We start from the raw sequence: 19,400 nt of genomic DNA, 5'->3' as shown, positions 1-19,400 counted from the left end.
CTATATTTGTGCAAACTAGATCACTGCTGGTTTGCAGAAAGTTAATGTCTTATTGAGTTTTACACCAGTGTCTTTTAGCAACCTTCTGGTATCGACCAGATACCCCCACACAAAACATATGTTTTCTGCATGCCCATCTTCATCTGCAAATTCAAGTTTGTCAAATCTCCCCACATTAGAGACAAAACCTTAAAGAATCCACAGTCATTTCACCCTATTTTCATAACTGAGATAATTGGAAGAGAAAAACATCTTGTTCTTTGGTTTAAAAAAAAGACCCTGCCATTCTAACCACAAGTTAATTTGAATCCATTGCCATACACACTGCTGTTAGAACAACATCTTGTATTGTCACATAGCATCAGATCTCAGAGCGAGACCTACTTTGATGTGATAGCTGCTTCAGTCTTTGCTCTCTAATCCAGTTTCCCATTTAACCCTCTTTGTCAGCTGCGCTCCATGTGTCATTTTGATAAAGCATTTCATGATCACTCTTCATAAATGGATATTTTATTGGTTTAGAAGTTAACGTTTTCTGAGCTGGTACAGGCAACGGGCACCCAAAGGGCTCAAGTACACAGTAGGTACATGACGTTGTGGATTTCTCCACTGCTGTTCACAAAGCTGCCGAGTGCTCTTGGTTTCCAAACGTGCCTGGAGCTTGGTATTACTTCTCTGTTGTCATGAGCTTTTTAAACACGGCCTCTGAAATCACTTAAGGAGCAGCTGCTTATTATTACACCAAAGTTTGTCTGTGTGATCTTATCTCATTCAAGAATATTTTTGCGGACTGCCTGGGTAAAGGAAAACAAGAGCTAGACAAGCAAGAGGCTTATACAGTCAGCTACTCGCTGGCTGAAACCTCGCGTACAGTTTTTCTGAGGGGGCTCTGAAGGATCCATAGTCATGTGACTCAGAGAGCTATGGGTGGAAGGAAAGAGCGAATGCACTATTTACTTTGCGAGCTTACAATATGATGCAATATCAGGCAAGGAAAGACTAAAAGATGAGTGAAATTTGTCTGTTAAGGATAAGACCATTACAACAATGGTGAATATACATGCATTTTTTTCCTTTTTTCAGTGGCTGGCAAAAGTCACATTTACATATTGTAAATTCAAGGATGAGGTGTTTTTCTTCTGTCATTATGGGTGAGGCTCCTACCCTAGAAATGAATCACTGATCATTGAGAATTTTACAAAAGTACCATCCGGGACACACGTTCTACCCAGCGTTAACTTGCAGCTGGCTTTTATCTGCTTTTATCTGCTTTTATCTATCTTTGGACTGTTGATGGAAATACAGTTGAGTCCTACCTTTACCTCTTCTGAATTGAGGTTGTGTTTAGAAGTTATGAGTTAATGTCTTACCTACAGCAGTCAGAGCGCTCTCAATTTTGGAGAGTCAGAAAGTTTCCTTTCAGACGAGCTACGCTAAATGCTACTTAGAAAGGGGCTGTGAGAGGAGCAATTTTTTGCCATCTAAAACAATTCAAACCTCAAAAATGTAATAGTGGTTTGAGCTAATGCTATCATCTGGATTGTCACTTCTGCATCAGTTGGAAATGTGGGACACAGCCCATGTTTCTGTAAGGAAATAGTAATGACAAAGTAAATTGTCTGACGCAGAAGTGACGTGGCAAAATCCACAAAAAACGTAGCTCTCCCTTGGACTACTATTAATATTTTGAGGTGGAGAAAAATTTGCTCTTTTGATGGACCCCTTCTGAGAAGCTTTTTGATAGCTCGCCTTTCTGATTCTGTCTCTGATTCTCCCAACTGAAAGCACTCTGACTGCTGTCTACTAGAGTATCCCCAGTTAGTTACAATGCTGCCACTGATTTACAGCACTTCTGTAATCCAATTCACTGCTGCTTTGAATGTCTTTAGTTTGAGGGGGAACCACATGATACAGCTTTTGTAAAACTACATAAAAGCCCATAACTATTCTATTATACCCAAATTTGACATCTTGGCTAATCTACTAATCTAAATCAAATGAATCTCAACTAATAATTGTAAACGTGCTGCTTTCTCAGAACAACTTGAGTAATTGCGCCTTTGATAAAGAATTTTAAATTTAAGACACTCAGTCAGAGCTGGGAAAATAACACCACAATTAAAGCCATACACAATGGGAACTATTCTTTCCGCAATATAATATAACTTGAGGCCCATTTTCAGCCACAGTTAAGCTGTTTTCCTAAAAATTCTCGATTCTCAGGAGCCACAGTGTTAACTACCATTACAGAGATGGAGCTGGTTTGTTAGCTATGTCTTTTTGTTGCAAGGTATCTCTCTTCCTGAGCATATATTTCATTAGTGGGACTCTGCGGTGACCTCTTTCAACAGTTAAGGGATGGCTTGATTAGAGTCATAAACCATATGCAGTAACTCCAGTGTTATCCGCGGGGGGTCTTATCAGTTGGCCAGAGGAGGCCCCACGCCGGTGTCTGTGGGTGTCACCCTACCACACTGCAGGGAAGATTTGTAGCAATGGTCACACAGTGTGCTGCTTTATGTACAGCCAAATCCGCATGAATGCGCTGCAGTCATGCTCTTGCCTAAGTCACAATTCATAATACTTCAGTTTTAGCACACATTCCCGAGCCAAAGCACATTCTGTCATTCTGTATCACGAGCGAGCTCTCTGGCTAACAGAATTATGAGCCGAAAGACGGCTATAAGAGCTGTCTACTATGTGTGACAAAGCGCCAAGAGGGTCAGCATGAGTGTAAGGCTGCATTCAAGGCTTCCTCCCTCTGGGTGTATTTTGGACCCCCCACTGCTACACATGTTCACACATTTTCCAGCCAGCAACTAGATTCCTTACCCCACTGCAGCATCTTTATAAGCTTAGTAGGTCTGATACCAGCCAAGGACCAGTCTGATCAGAGCCTGAAAATTTCTCATATCCTGCAAGTGCGGTTTGAACATCAGAGCCCAGTCAGTATCAGCCTATATTGCAGAAACAAATTTGCTGGATGCCTTTGTTTTATTGTAATCTTGTTTGTGAACATTTTATTTGTTGGACTGAGGAGCCCTTTTATTGAATCCAATTGTTATATTTTACTGGCACATTAAATTAGGCCTCCAAGTAGAAGCTGGCCGGTTGTATCTTTGTAGACAGTTTTAGAATACAACATGGTAATCTGTTGGGTTGGAATTGGATAAGAGCTTTGCATCATGGGCCCCGACCAAATGGCCATTAAGCGTGTGTAAGGGAAGTATCTTGGGTTTTAGCGACCTTCAACTGGCAGTGCTGCCGACTCTCTCCCTCTCATCACTTTTTCTCTTATTCAAGCTCTTCATTTCTTGCTCTAATTCTGAGCTTGTGGATATTTCCATTGTACATACTAACCAACAAAAGGACCAGTTGCTTTTGGCCTTTAAGATGTACCCAAGGACATCTAACCATCACAGCTTTACTAACCACAATTTCAGATTAACCAGTCATTGCAACGGATCCATCAAACCAAGCCCTCAAGTTCTCATGGGATGTAACAGCTGCATGCCGAGTTAAACTGGGTGTTTTCTTGAAATACTGTGTAATTGTTCATGCTGTAGTATAAGCAGAAGGGCTTTCTGTGCTTGGCCCGCTGTCTGAGACCTGAGCTGTGTGAGTGTGTGTGAGTGTCAGGGCTGGCTGAGCACATACAGAAGTTGAAGTGGGTATATCACAGACTGTGTCACCTTGGGGGAAGAAGCCAGGAGTACCACTGACACATCTGTCATTCCTGATCCTTCTCTTGGAGCTGCTGATTGACAGGAACATCACCTCTGCTTCAACTATCTCTCTGCCAGCGAGCAGAGGAGCATCCATGTGGAAAAAAAACACCAAGGAGAGTTGAGAAGAACATGGCAGCTCTAGCCTTTGCCATGAACTCCTGCCATCCTCAGCCCCACATGACATGGCTGGGTGACAGCAAGCAAGTCAGCGCCTCCGTATCAGCCAAACCTGGGGTCTAGAGAGTAGGTCAGGGCTTTTCGACTTAGCTTGGAGGCAAAAGATGGAAAAACAGGGTTTGTTTTCCCCTCTTGCACTGCCAGACCTTTTTACAACGTGGACTCTCCTGCTGTCCCGCATCAAGGCTGTTTAGCTTTGTATAGGAGGCTGAGGCTCTCTCTGTGGACTGGGTACGGTCTGACAGCCCATCTCCTGCTCTGTGCGGGACATTGAAGATTAATCTGTCTTTGCAGAGCAATCTAGCACTCTTTCTTAACACAGTCAGCAATCACGTCAAGGAATGGCGTGATTACACATGGCACTGTCAGCCTGTGGAGGAACAGCAGTTGACTGAAGCTGACGTCGTGAGGCTTTAGTGTCTGTGATAAAATCAGTGGGCTCCCCATCCAGACCACAGCTGAGGGACCAGCTTCTGCCAAGCATGCACTATTAGATCACATGTGACACTTGGTGACTCATCTCTCAACTTCACATTCACTTGACATGCAAACCACATTAAAGCTCAAGCACAAAAATCCAACAAAAAAAGTGTAATGGCGATATGGAGTAATGGTGGAACTGGTGCAGCACTGATGGCATCTCTTTCAGTTGAGCACCCTCAGCCACTTTAATGACATATTTTGCTGTTCCTCTCAGAAGGCATAAAGCTTCCCTGTCTGTATTCATAATATAATAACTCATGGCCAGAACCAGACAGAGATAATGATGTTAATATGTTTAAGTCCAAGAACACTGGGCCTTCAATGGGATCTGATGTCCTCATTATTTCATATTAGTCTCCCTGAGGCACCTAGATGAAGACTTTAAAGGTGGTCCTGAGGTTAATCCCACGGGTGGAATGAACCCGCTCCCCTGTATCTGTTTCTGGCATTGCCGGACAAACTGCCTCACTGCTGATTTAACCAGTGGTTAGCGTAGGAGCTCCTCCGGTGTCCAAGATAGTCTTTTGGCTGATAGCTGGACTGAGGGATCAATGTCTGTTACGGTGATCCCTTACTACCCACCTCACTCTCTGATGACCTCTGACCTTGCAGCTTTCGCTCCCTGCATGCTAATTCCCATGGTGCCACACTCGTGTCATCCACCTCATCCATCTCACAGAGTGACATTATAACTTAACGTCTATTTAGAAAACAAGATTTCCAGACAGTCATGCAATTGCCTGACCACATCTGAAACTTAAACCAGAAGTGATGTTTTAATCAAAAACCTCATCAAGTGCTACTTCTGCTGCTGGTGCAAGGATGCAATATTCAGTACATCTGTGTTGGTCATATTTACTGTCAATGACAAAGAATTTCACAACAAGCCCAGTGCTGAGAGTGCTGCCAGATGTTCTTGGTCTCCCTCTTGCTCTTTTATTTTTTTGTTTGTGAGCTTAATGTCTCTCAGGTGATGACAGGCCTGGGAAGTGTGAGTTGTAAAAGACAGTTTTGTGCTTTTAAACTCGCTTTGTGATTTACAGGCGTGCTCCCGGTATTGGGCTTGTTTTGTATCAAGCCCAAGCGTTACTGATTTTATATGATGAGAAATAGAGGCAGTTTCTTCCTGACAGAAATGCAGAGATTTTTAAAAAGATGGCAAAGAATTCATTCACAGTCACTAAAAGATGAATGGAGCAACGGAGCCTGAAATTATGCAGAAGAAATAATAATATCAGATGATTGAATTAACACCAAAATGATTAGGGATGACATTGAACTGCTAAAGAGATCAGTGATCTATGCTCACTTTAGATTTTTCAGAATGTAGATCACAGCTTTATTGTAGATTGGGCCGATCTCTGACCATATCTTTTTGGTATGTGTGTGTTTGTGCACATGTGTGACTGTGTGTCCATGGTTTGTTTAGACTGGTCGGGAAAAGCGTGAGACCAGAGTGAGTGGGCAGAGGCCATACTTTAGGGTTCAAAGTAAAGCGGGGAGGGACCCCCTCGTTTTGCAGGAATGTCGAGGAGGAGGCCTGATGGTTAGCTGGAGATGGCGTAATTAAGGGGTGTGATTGTGAGAACCTTCCCTTCTCTGGGCCCTGCAAGGGTCACAGATAAACGAGCAGTCTTCAGCCTCTGACGCTCTCACATGTGGAAAATCACAGTATCACAATCAAAGCATTGAGAGAAGCATGCATCCTAATGCATGGTTGCTCCCTCATGTAAGGCACAATCAGAGGAATAGATGACACCCTACCTGGGAAGCCCCCTGCAAGGGGGAAAATGGTGGCTGCAGGTTGTAGACTGAGGTTATTGGGCAACAGGGCCACATAGAGTTCCTGAGAAGCAACATAAATTAGATAGCACTGGGAGGCTCCTTCTAATCATGTGGGCCTGTGCGTCGCCCTGTCGGTGTGGTTGTTGTAATTTGGCCCTGCTTGACGTGCTATTTGCAGAGAGCTTGATGACACATTGAGGAGCCTTTCTTTGCAAGTGCGGCGCTGTGTCATGTGCAGCAGCAGCAGGGTGTGGCGTGAGAGGATAAGAGTGCCGCTGTGTTTGCTGACTAAACCATTCTGTATTTATTTGGCAAGATGTTGTCGTTTCCCTCCTGCCTCCCCATTACAAACCCACCTTCCCTCTGTTAAATCCCAGCCAAAACCTAAAGGATCCATGCAGCTGGCCAGCTTTGTGATCATTAGCCATCATTCACATTTTAATGAAAGCCTCACTTTGCAACAATCGTTCAGTTATGGAAAAAGACAGACTTCAGCAGTGTGGGGTGACAAGATAGCAGTATGGACACTATTTGTCTTGTTACTGCTCTTTATAGTTGAAAACACGTGAGATGTTTGTTTCCATCCACATTTTTGGATCAACCTGTTGGACGAGGTCAGTGTTGCTTAATTCCTCACCTGTTGTTGAGTTTTGACCCTTTTCATTTGCTCACTTTGAACAAGAACTGGAAGATAAGGATAAAACCATGATGTCAGGCAAAACAATTTTTTCTGAAATACACGAGCCCCCCAGAGAAATGATTCACAGGTCATTGTTGGCCTTATTTGAGGGAGAGACACTAATTCCTGAAAGAACCCCCTCTTTCCCCAAACTCTTTAGCTTTCAATCAGCTCCAGATGAGAGGGTTTCTCAGACCCTTATGATTCTCTTCTGTTTCTTCCTCTAGGGTGCAGGATAGAGAATTGCGAGTCCTGCTTCAGCAAAGATTTCTGCACCAAGTGCAAGTCGGGATTTTACCTACACAAAGGGCGCTGCTTTGATAAGTGCCCCGAGGGCTTTGCCCCGTTGGAAGACACCATGGAGTGTGGAGGTATGTGGAAAGATACAAATATACAGAAAAATTATGTGAATCCCCCTTTTCTTTCATACCCCTCTTTAGCTGTAAACACTTTTCTATAACTTCTCATTTGGACTGCTTATTTTGGACCTAAAAACAAGCAGTTCAACTGGGACCACACACAAAGGGGTGATAACATCCCAGTAAAGCTCCCTCAACCTGCATTAAAGCTTGACCTGGAGTCTATGAGCTTTCTCAAAATGGAACTGTGGTTTCACTGCACCTCAATGTTTCTGTGTCCCCTTGCAGAGGGCTGTGAGGTGGGTCAGTGGAGCGAATGGGGAGCCTGCACCAGGAGAAACAAAACCTGTGGCTATAAGTGGGGTCTGGAGACCCGGACGCGGCACATTGTAAAGAAACCACCCAAGGACACAATACCCTGTCCGACCATCGCTGAGTCCAGGATGTGCAGAATGGCCATGAGACATTGCAGAAGAGGTAAGGATTTTTTTTTTAGCAATATGCTGAAGTGGATATGAAGGAAAACAGCCCACTTTTCCCAACAGAGATCCGTTCTCAGAGTTTCACCTGTGTCGTGTAACCCATGCTCCTCACACTCAGTCTTGTTTTTTCACCGTCTGTGTTGTTAAGGTTGACAGTGGCATTTCCCTGCATGAAATATCAGTATTTTTCCATGGCAGCCTTGTTCTAGACAGTTCTTTTCCAGAGGTATATTTCCCACCACTCTCTTCCATCTCCCTTCATCTCCTCAGTGGAATTCTTCAAAGTACGAACTCCAGGTTTCCTCAATGGCCGTCTCTGTTTCCTCCTGTCAGCTTGAGAGATTTTTGTGGTGCACATAGCATGTATGTCAGCCCATTAAATGAAAAGTCGATGGAATTTCTCTGTGCGCAAATACAGCTAAAGGAAATATTTTTTTCAAAGAGTAAACCATTTCCCTCAGATGGTCCAAACACACCATTTGAGGTGAGGGCCTCAGTTAGTGCTTTTAAAATAAATGTCTTCTCCTTTAATGTACTTTTACATCTCTCATAAACTTTGGATTAGGATAGTCCAAGTGTAAATATTTAATTCACCAAATAAGGAAGCAATTACAGTGGCAGATATCATTCTGTCTGTAAAAAAGAAAAACACTGTTTAACAGATAGAGGAAAATATTCTAACCTCGAGGATTTCTCTCCATTTTTGGCCTGGTGTGCTGAATGGGAGGGTCACTTAGTGAAGTGTTGAAAGAGTAAATAAACTTGAAATAAACCCTGATAGTTTCTCATATTTCAGCACTACCAGGGCAGTCGCTGCTCTCTTGGTTGGAAACTGTGAACCCATGGCCCATTAAGTTCCTAAAGCCCAGTCATGTCAGGGAAATTCTCCCCATCCCCCCACCCACCTCTGCATGACTTTGACATGTCTGTTTGACCTTTTCCTAGAAACTTTATGACCCTCTTTAATTAAAACTTGGCATTGTTGCACATGGATACAGTCGACAGTTCTCCCAGGCGTCAGTCACTGATAGGAAGATGCTGTTTTGGATAATTTATAATTACATAGAAAAATATTCAGTTCTGTAGAAACCAACCACATGACCCTCAATGTCCGTCTTACTCAAAACTACTGTTCCCTAGTCATGTGGTCATTGTAAAGTTCTCAGTACAGTTCCTTATCCAGTGACTGAGTTATATCTCTGGTGGCTGCAAACTGTGTGTAAAAGTGTCAATGTATACGCATCGTAGGACTCTCTGGGCTTGTGAAGTGCTGTGGTGGCCAGTTTAATAAAGGCAAATTTCAGACTCAGGCATGTGTTGTTAATTCCCCACTGCTAGTGAAAAATCCCCACTTGGCACAAGTCAGTGAAATGCAACACTCTACAGTTCAAATAAATACAGGGAAAAATGTGAGCCACTGAAGCTAAACGGGAGAAGGAACACTCCGTAGATGCATGCGTGTCACATTGAAGTCTAACCGACTTGAGTTGTAAAATAATCACTTCGTGAGTGATGACAAAGGGTCGTCCAAAAAGAGGCAAAAAGCAATCTCTGAAATGTAGGAGATTGAAAGCGGTCTAAACCTGTAGAGGTGGAGCAAGTACTTGGAGGCATGGTCCTGAACCATATCGGGTCACGACTCCCTGGATAATTAGGTCGCTGGTGACACACCGCCCTCCCTAACCTGAGACTAAACTTGTTCCTGAATTACACTGAACACAGCCTTTTATGCTGTAATGACAGTGAATGCACGATAGCCTCACTGGAACACTATCATGATCCCTCCATAAGACCCCTTAGGTGCAGGGCAACACGCTGATAGCTCCTGCTTTTTCAGTGCCATTAGTGAGTTGTAATTACAACTACAAGAGAAAGTGATGTGTGTTGATTGTCAAACATTATTAATTTAGTGTGATGACATTTAAATGACAGCGGTTGGAAATAGTTTTAGTAATGTGTTTGTATCGATTAACTAATTATCCATGTGCTAAATACACTATACAGACTAATAGACTGCTATACCCCAGCTCACGCAAAAAAAGTAATGTCACTATGACAACCAGTCCGCTGTGGGTGGGGAACGCTGATTTCAACCATTTCTTTGTCTAAAATGGGCTATTTTTCTGCAGTTTTTTTATTTTGTAATTTTATTTTCTCCATAACCATCTACAAATGATACCTCATGACTCTCTGGGCATCACGGCCTCCAGGCTAAGAATCCCTGCTTTATAGAAGGGTCTGCCATACTGGTCATTATGTGCCTCGTAGAGCACTTTGCAAGCTCTGTCAGGAGTGGTGCTTTAAAAAGAGCCAGTGCAATACAGAATAAAGAGTTTTCTAGTTTGACATAAACTGCCTTAAGAGAACTGTAACTTCACTGAATGGGTTCTCTATTGATATGAAAATACGCAATTGTCCAAAGGGTTTTGAATAGTAATTTCAAACAAAAGTGTTTATAAGATTAACATCTCTTTAATCTTTCTAGACACCGGACACAAATGTTTAGGATTAGCATATTGTTGGCTTGCATAACAAAGTCTGTAAAGAAGCTGTGGATTAAATGGAGACAGGAAATAAGAGAAAGCTGAAAGTATTTATGGACTATTTATGGCAATGCTAATTTGATCACCCGGGCTTTCAATTCATACATTAACAAACTGAGATTATATTGAACATCACCAATAGAACTCGGTCTCCCAGCGTCATCAAAGAGGCACAAAGAGATATGCATTACCTCTGTCCACAACAATTTAGTCCTGCTATAAAATTTTTTTAAAAATTTCAAAGTAAAGCATAGATTATGTCGAAAAGGGAGGCTTTTTCTCAGCAAATATGATGGCTGCATGAGCCCTACCATATATATCTCAGCATCTCAGATAGTTCTTGTAAATCTTTTACAAGAAAAATATGCTATTTATCACATAAAATGACTCGAAAACAGCATTTAATTATCAAAGCAGAGGCAGCAGTACTAGATGAAAACCATAAAAATCACTCTGACTTTGTTGCTGTATGACTTGTTTATGTGCTAGCCATACGCATTGTACCCCTGAGATATTTAAACACATTTCTATCTTCTGGATCCCTGAAGTGCTTATCTGAAGAGGCTAGAAACAATAAAGAGACTTTATTAATAGCTGCTCCGGCACTATCAGCATTGATAGACTGGGTTCCTCCCTTCTCTGTCCCTCGAGCTGAAGGGAGGAGAGGAGAGGCGGGGAAAGCGATAACACTGCAGCAACCAGCTACTCAGTACTGATGTCTTCAAGGAACGTCCTACAGAGATTTCCCAACAACCCCTTCATCAGATTCACTGGTTTGCAAAACGATGTATGTGACAAGTTCGATGTTCCTTTGTGGTGCTGTTTCGCACTTCTTCTCTAGCTGCGTGTTTCCCTAATTTTTTCTCTTGCTACCAATATTCTATGAGCAAAGGCTGCTTTCACCATGTCAGTCATATTTGGTGTGGTGTAAACAACATGAAGCGTTAAAGTGCCGAAAACTCCCACTCTCAATGTAATCCCCTATTTGGCATTTAAGAGGATGTAAAGTCAAATACAAGTGCACCATTACAACACAGTTTAATTTCCAACTGTTTCTACAAATCGGATTTCAGATTCTCCGACGGTCTTAATGGCAGCAGGCAGGAGTGACATTTGAGTAACTCTGCTTGTGAGATTTGTAGGTAAAAGTGGATTTGTTTCAGAGGTGTTTGTGGTGCAGCAGGAGTTCAATCCCAGAGTTAACCCAATTTTACAATATGAAGTTACGAATCAGTAAAAATAATCAAAACTCATAGAAGATTAGGGTTTCCAGTGCGGTGTGGTGCAATTTATGCTCAAATTGCCTCAAAGACTTTTTGGCTGAACATAGGAAGACTCAGAGACAATGTGCTGACCTCATGGAAAGAGAGAGGGAAAGCAGAAAGAAGTGAAGACATGAAGGCTAAAAGAGAAGAAACATGTAGTGGTTATCGTGGCCGTTGGATCACTGTATGTACCTGAGCTTGGGAGAGCTAGCAGGCCTTTGAGGAAGTATTGATCTCATGTGTGTAACCAGAGAAACCCTTTCTGCTGTAGGGCTCAGCGGAGGCCAAGCCCTCCATCCCATCAGTCATCTGACTGCAAGTATCCAGCCACCACTGATCCTCTTTGCCATAACTTGTCTGGGCAGTTTGTACTGTAACTGTGATTCTTGCCTCTGTTCCATTCCCACTGCAGCAGGGCTGTAACAGACAAAAAAAAATACACCTAGACTCAGTGCGCCACCTCATCACTCCTCTGCTCCGTGACATCTAAAAACCTGCAACTAATTTGTATGCATTCAACTCTGTTTGACATCATAGAAGTAGGCAGTTTGTTTCTATTACTGCACAAACACCTACTGTGTTGTGCAGGGGACCAAAATAATACCCAGATAAAATCCCAGGAGGATTTGGTAGACTGGTGGGGTTTTTGCCAGGTTCTGTCTGAAGCCAGTCTGCTTTTGCGGTGAATCCACAGTGCTGTGGACCTCCAAGTCCTCACCGTCTGCAAACCATCTGCTCTGAAGTCCCTGCTCCTGTAAAGCGATGCACAGAGCAACAGTGATTGCCTCTGAATCCGCTCTGGAGGAGGCTCAACTGCTTTGTCTGTGGTGCACGCCATTTGCAACCCCAAACAATTCTGGTCTCTGGCAGTCCTTGCATATGAGCATGTGGTTTATGCTCATGCATGTGTTTGACCGTGTGGCAGACAATTTAGCTGTTTATTACAACTGAGCCAGGAGGTTTTAAGCTCTGGCGAAAACTGCCATTCGTTTCTGAGCTTTTTAGTTACGCACTCAGCATGTTCACGTCAGAGTCTGGCCTGTGTATGGGTTGGAAAGTCTGCATCCAAACACATTTCTGGATGGTTCATTGTCAGATGTAGCCTCTTACTGTCGGGTCGACTTTTTTTCTTTCTTCTTTAAACAGATGCAAGATTTCAATTTGAGCCTAATGGATGGAGCGTGTTCCTCACATCTCAGCATGAAGCAGTTTGTTCATGAGTCAGATGTGACAGAGGGAGATCCCTACTCTCTGAACAAAATGAATATGGCTGCTGTTATTTTGTCTGAAATCATCTTCAGAGTGCTCTGCTCAAGCCACCACTCGAAACCCTGCTCAGTGTATTTGCAAACCGAGTTTCCTGTTCTGTTCTCCTTGAATTATTATAATTAAAATTTGCTGAGTGTGCTTTACAGGAACTCAGGGGTTTTGGACGCGAGGGCTGGTGTACAGACAACAAGTCCTGCTCTGATTTCTGCCACAGTGGAATGGCAGGTGGTGATTAATGGTGATCTCTGGCCTGGCTAATATCACAGACAATCCGGATCAGTTCTTCCCGCCAGCGGGAGTGGAGCAAGAAGCGCTTTCCCAGGACAGAAGGAGAGCACTAATTGGCAGTCATCCTGTCATAGTGATTATTTGCGCCCCTCACTCTAGCCTATTGTGACTGATGGAGCCACGGCTTAATCTTCATTTAATAAGGCTGCTCCATAGGGGCTGCCACAGTAGCTGGTAAGAAGGCCTCAGAAGCACTCTGCCTCCTTTGGACAGCATTGATGGTTTGGCTCCGGGCACAAGGTCTGGGTAGGTGTCTGACAGGGCGACGCCCACCTGCTACCATCACCCACAATGTCAACTTTCATTATTCATTAATTTAATTAAATCCAGCCCAAATCTGGTGGTGAAGATCTGAAAGAAAAAACTCCTTGTCCTCTACACTAGACTGTGAAACTGAGAGTATTTTGAAAGCTTTGCACTGTGTTGTAGAAAGTAAGCGTATTTATTTAAAGGATAGACCCATCAACCTGTCATTGACTTGGCCAAGTTTTCAGCAACTCACTGCAAATTTCAGTCCTGCCCACCACTGCTGCCACACTCACAAATGAACCCAAGTTCTGATTCAGCTATCCAGTATTTGAAAATATTCATAACTCTGACTATCTATTCTCTTATCTGAATTTTCTGTTTATGGTCTCAAACAAAACTTTTGGGTTGGCTTTTCTGCCTCGCGTGTGATCTGCCAGTGTTCAATCTTCCATTTCAAGAGAAAGTCATTAGCAGTAGTCTCTGAGACTTCTCTTACCCGGGAACATTCCTTATTTGGGGGAGCAAGGGGGGAGTTTGTGATGCTGGAAGCCATTGGAAGGTGGGGTAGAGTGTGGGCGGAGGGGGTAAGGGGGAGTTCTCTGATTAGCTTCCCACAAAGTACCCCTGCTCTCTGACCAAAATAAATATGACTGCTGTCATTTTGTCAGCAACTGTCTTCAGAGAGCAATATTTGAAACACCCCATGATCCTGCTGGCTTTTATATGGAGAATCCATCGTCATACCACAGGCATGAGCCATAAACATATGGAGGCCTTTCAAAGACCATGGGGTGGAGGGAGGTGGAAGAGGAGGGGTCAGCGGCACTCACCAGGGCTCCATACTCCACGTTATTGTCATCTGGTCTTTTCCAAGCAGGAAGAAAGAGGAGGGGTGTGAGCGAATGTTTTTTTTCACACTCTTTGGCCTGGCTGTGTGGTAGTTTCGCTGAACTGCCGTTTGTAGGGCTCATGTACGCAAATTAGATACAGACGTTGATATTATTGCTATTCTTTGCAGGTCTCAAATCCAACTCGAGTACATTTTGTTGCTGAGTAGTTGTCTGACAACCAGAATTGTGTGAATGTTTGTAGTTATCTGTGATGACTACTGAGCACTGATTACTTAAAGCAATCGTTGCAAAGTTTAAAGTCTTGGAAATACATGCAGACCATAAATAAACGGACAGTACACAAAAACAAACAAAGGGGCACAAAAAGGAGAAAAGAAGACCAAACACAAGACACTACACTGAAGTGGAATGTTTTCTTGTTTTCATGCCCGCAAACGGGAGCTATTTCCCCCCACTGTGCAGTATGTGGGCTGATACTGCCTCTGACACGGTCAGGGCTGTAAAGCGAACCTTCAGTGAATGCACCCTTCACGGATAGATGAAGCAGTTACTCCCTGTGATTTCTTTATAGCAGTTGCTGCACACTCTGTCTTTACAAGTACGGATGGCAGCAGCTTGTTATGACATCTTTGAAGTAGAGCTCTAGTTTTTATGAAATATGTGACTCCAGATGTCCAATGATAAGTTTGATAATGATAGATGTTTGCCTCTGACTATATTTGTTGATCATTTATTTATTTATTTATGTATATATATCTATATTATATATAGATATATATATCTTTACATTCAATGGCTGATTGGTTTTAAAAGAACCGCTTCTGGGGTGGCAATCTGTAAAGCTGCTAATGAAACCTATTCACCTTTTTAAAGCAAATGTCATTAGGTTAGATGTGGAGTGTACATTTACGATGCGAAGGCAGTTTTTCAAGACTTTCCCACCCTGAAATTTGCAGCAAACATGAGGCTGTGTACTTCATTGTTTGTTTAGGGCAGAAAATTTTATCAATTTAACAACAGCAAATACAGGCATACAGTATCATCTGTTCTCCATTTCTTTTCAGTGTTAGATTGTCAATTGCCCATATTGGACTAACCTCACTTTCAAGAAGGCCCTTGTATCTGAGGTTTTCACCTCATCTTTAGATAACACGAGGTGGTTCAAATGGGATCTGTCTGATTGTGCTGAATCCCACCACCTCCTTTTTCTGTCTGCCAGACCTCCAGTCGGTTTCTGCTGCCAGCTCTCCTGTGGGCCTGCAGACTCTTTCATCTCCACATCAACAACACACCAGACGGATGAGGATGCACGTGCACACAGACATCCACACAAACTGAGTGTGAGAAACGTGTAATAGACACCGACAAATAGTTAAACAGACCTCACAGGCAGAAGAAGTCACCACATCATCTACTCTTTTCCTCAGCCCTATTTCCATTCTCTTTTCCTGTCTTGCACTCGAATGACACGTTCTTTCTCGCGTATCACATATCACTGTGCATGGCAGGGAGAACAATGTGCGTGCCACAGTGGAGGATGAGTACGCGTGGCGCGCATCATTCGAAGCAGCACTGCCGGCACTGAAGTCTTCCCTCTCCAGTGGTCTGGCTGGAGGAGAAAGGAAGGAAGGCGTGGAGTCAAACAGGGGAGCCTGAAAACATCTGGTGAACAGTTGCACTGGTTCAGACATCAGGAGCTCCTCTCCACTCCACTTTCCACCAGTCTTCCCTATACTTCTCCATCTCTGGTTTGTGTCTTTATAGAGACATCACGGGTTTACTCTTAGCTCTCAACCATAAGTATTCAAAAGGGTTTGAGTAATAGTGCTGAGTAATTTGATACTTATGTATTCAGTTCTATACTTACTTATTTAGTTTTATACTTATTCTAATCTTCTCTTTGTATGATCCACTGGAGAAATGTAGTTTCTTTGTACAGTGTTGACAATAAAGGCACTGAATTGAATTTTAATTACAGCAAGTGATTCAAAGAGAAGCTGTGGCTTCTGACCTACTCATAGCAATGAGCGTGGACCCAGCATGTAGACATACTGACACAACAAAGATGCAAGTATAGGCCTGCTGGCCCTTGTCTGCCTGGGTGTTTTTGGTGCACTAACAGTGACAAATACAGGAGGTGTAGATTAAAAGCACTGCCATTACAGTGGTAAGTAGAGACTAGGGCTAACTCACCATGGAGCACAGCACTCTCATCAACACACTCAAAAAAGCACAACACAAAGTGATGTCATAGGTTTGCAATGTTAGTGGCCCTAACATGTTTTGTCACAAGTAGCTTCTTCAAACCTACTGGGAAAAAACACAACACTGAACATTGCTATGTCACTGAAGTTGCATTGGCTGATACATTGGCAAGCATTACCTATTTTGTGATTTTCATATACACCATTTTTAACATGCGTTTTAAGATTTTGAACGCTCCATCATGGCAGAAAACCCTGGTGAGAACTCAGAGTATGATGGCTCTCCAAGGAAAATCTCAAGACATGATTAACTGGTCAGTGTCATGAAACCCAACCCATTCCAAGTACTGTATCAAATCCCTTCAAACATAAATGCACCTTCCCGCTGGGTGGCATAGTTCAGGACCATGATCCCGACAGGCCTTGAGACAGTTCTTTTGAATTATTGGGAGCTTGAGTCTCCCTTTGATTTGATTCCCCTCTCCTTCCTACACTGCATCGCTTAGACATGCAGCTGCCATCTGGAGTACACAAACCTCTCCTTGGTGAGGTGAGACCCTGAAATGGCCGTTGAAATTGCACTGTAATCATACACAGCTAAAAACAACAAGAAAATGTGTGCCATATGCTTTAAAGCCCTGTGTTTGTGTTCTGGTCAATAGAAGGGGATTATTGACAAGAGTATGACTGGTGCCTTGATAGAGGAGCTGAGCAGGCGGTGACTCTTATTGCCCCTGTCTGTGATCATATCTGTCAGAGCCACTCAGCTGTCTGTCTGCCTGGTGTTTGACAAGTGTTTGATGCAGCACAGGCCTTAAAGAGGATCAAGCCCTTCCTGAATTGGCTTTGCCTCTGTCCCTGTGCAACAGGCGTTCTGCGAACACATCAAACGCATCTACTCCCTTCTCCACTGCTGTGAACTAATCAACTATTTTTATCAAAAAGTATGTGCAGTACTATCGGTCATCACGGGAGACTTAGCAAAAGCTACCTTTGAGAGTTGGTTCAACACTCAAAGCAAACAAACAGCATCTGCCCTGCTTGATTCCTTCATCATTGGCCATTGCATGGGGATTCCAGCATGATCCTGATGGCCCCTGTCTCTATTTTCGTGTCTAAGCCTGTCTGACGTAGCTTGGCTTCTCACTGGTTAGAGGCTGGTCTTACTTTGGGACAGTTGTGCTCCATGTCCATGTCCAAGCATTTTAGGGATTTCCTCCTGAGTTTCACTGTAAGGGTAAAGTGGCATGAAAGGAACCATGCAGAAATAGGATTTAAAAAGGGAATCAAGCTGGACAATTTCCTCTTTTATATCCTCCGTCCTTCCCTTACAGACACACTGAGACCAGGGAGATTCAGACTTAGATTTAAAGAATGAAGAGTGCATGCACACACATGAAAAGACATACTCAAAAACACTGATGTAGGACATAGATGTAAGCATTCATGTTGTAGATACCAACCGCATAAATCACACACGATCATGGTTTTTGTTTGTGTACCAAGACTATAAGTAGACTTTGCAGCCATGATGTCATCCACATGTTTGTGAGCTGCAGTTTTCTAACCTTGGACCTTTTTGAGGCTGGAGAAGGTGGAGTTGGACACTAATCATTGAAAGCTGATTGGACAAAAAAAAAGCATTTCTTTGAGGTCAATTGAATCATTTTCAGGGCCACCAGCACACTTATCAGCAGAATTTAATCCAGCTAACATGACCAAAATGACTGTCGGAAACTGTAGAAAATTTACTGACTTGGCATTTCATGAGAAAAGTTTACTTTGTTTTAATGAAGGTTTACTGGAGCCAAAGATGTAGTCAACACCTAACACCTGTCAGTCAGTTGTGCAACTCTTGATTGCTGCCTGACTGAGAGAATATTATCTGTTATTTTAACCAAATTCCTCCTGGCCACTCAGCTGCCCAATTGAAACAGCTTCCAGGCAGCTAACGTAGGCAACTAACCTTATCCCCCATCCTTATTTTAAGCAAACAAGTCTTTCTTGTCCCTGCCACTATGCTGTTGAAACAATTGTGAACCTAAACTGAATCAGTGCAACAGATATGTTTCTAGATATCGAAGACGAATGGTGTTTTTAGGCTTTTCATACCAGTGCACTCTTTGGTATTACAGAATCCCCCATTGGATTCTTATTCAAGATTATTTAGGTGGCATGTCTTTACTTTATAATGTCTCTGGCTCAAGAGAAGACAATCAATATAGAAGGCATGGTAATGATATTGCCCATTATGTGAAATTGTTTTCATAGGTGGTTATTCCCAGTGTTTTAAGAATCGTAAGGGAAGAACAGATCACTACTTTATTGCATTTCAAAATTAGTTTTTGGCAGCTATGTGTACATACTTGTGGATATTTTCCAGTAGTTATTTTTATGTTACACCACAAAAGGCTTTTTTGATGTGGACAAATATTGTCTCGGATAACATGTATGGATGGGATCACTCATCCAAAATAAAGCCAGGCAAACATGCCAACCCAGCATCTAGGAGCAGTTTACACACAGTGGAGGAATAGTGCTTTTAATATACTAGTCATGAAGAGAGCTTTCTCTATTTCTTTATTTTTTTTAATGAAACAAAGTAACCTTACAAGTATTGATTAACCTCCTGTTCTTAGTCTTAGAAGCAATGCTGTGGCATGTGTTGATTAGCTGGTAATGACACTGATTGCAGATTATGTTCAAATGCTTGGAAGAAACACTGCTTGCACATGGTTTACACTGCAGACAGTTTGTAGAAACTGTCACCCAGTCTCTCACCTTATAACCCCGATTTCCTTAATGACCATTTTATTCCTTTTAAAACTTGAGAGCTCAGGTGCTGTCTCTTGGTCAAGACTTACAAGCACATGGGAGGTGATCCAGGTAAATCTAAAAGCTGTCCATAGGGGGAGATGACCCCCCCCCCCCCCCCTCTCTGTTAATTGAAATACAGTATATGCCACAGAGCCTGGAATTTCAAATTCCCCTCCACAGAGAAATAATGAATTTTCCAAAAAAATTGCACGGTTAATCCA

General features: G+C 42.8%; 1 protein-coding gene across 1 annotated transcript in view; it reads left to right on the top strand.

The window, feature by feature from the left end:
- Positions 1-19,400, top strand: part of rspo2 (R-spondin 2) — a 61,845-nt gene that overhangs the window by 32,002 nt on the left and 10,443 nt on the right. The window contains exons 3-4 of the mRNA XM_072394784.1: positions 7,080-7,223; positions 7,500-7,688. Coding sequence (XP_072250885.1) covers positions 7,080-7,223; positions 7,500-7,688 — 333 coding nt within the window. The remainder of the gene's footprint in view (positions 1-7,079; positions 7,224-7,499; positions 7,689-19,400) is intronic.

Source organism: Leuresthes tenuis, unplaced genomic scaffold, assembly GCF_036924035.1.
Source record: "Leuresthes tenuis unplaced genomic scaffold, fLeuTen1.0.hap1 SCAF_10, whole genome shotgun sequence".
Classification (NCBI taxonomy): Eukaryota; Metazoa; Chordata; class Actinopteri; order Atheriniformes; family Atherinopsidae; genus Leuresthes; species Leuresthes tenuis.
The sequence above is the reverse complement of the archived record's forward strand: the minus strand, read 5'-3'. Positions and strand labels throughout refer to the sequence as shown.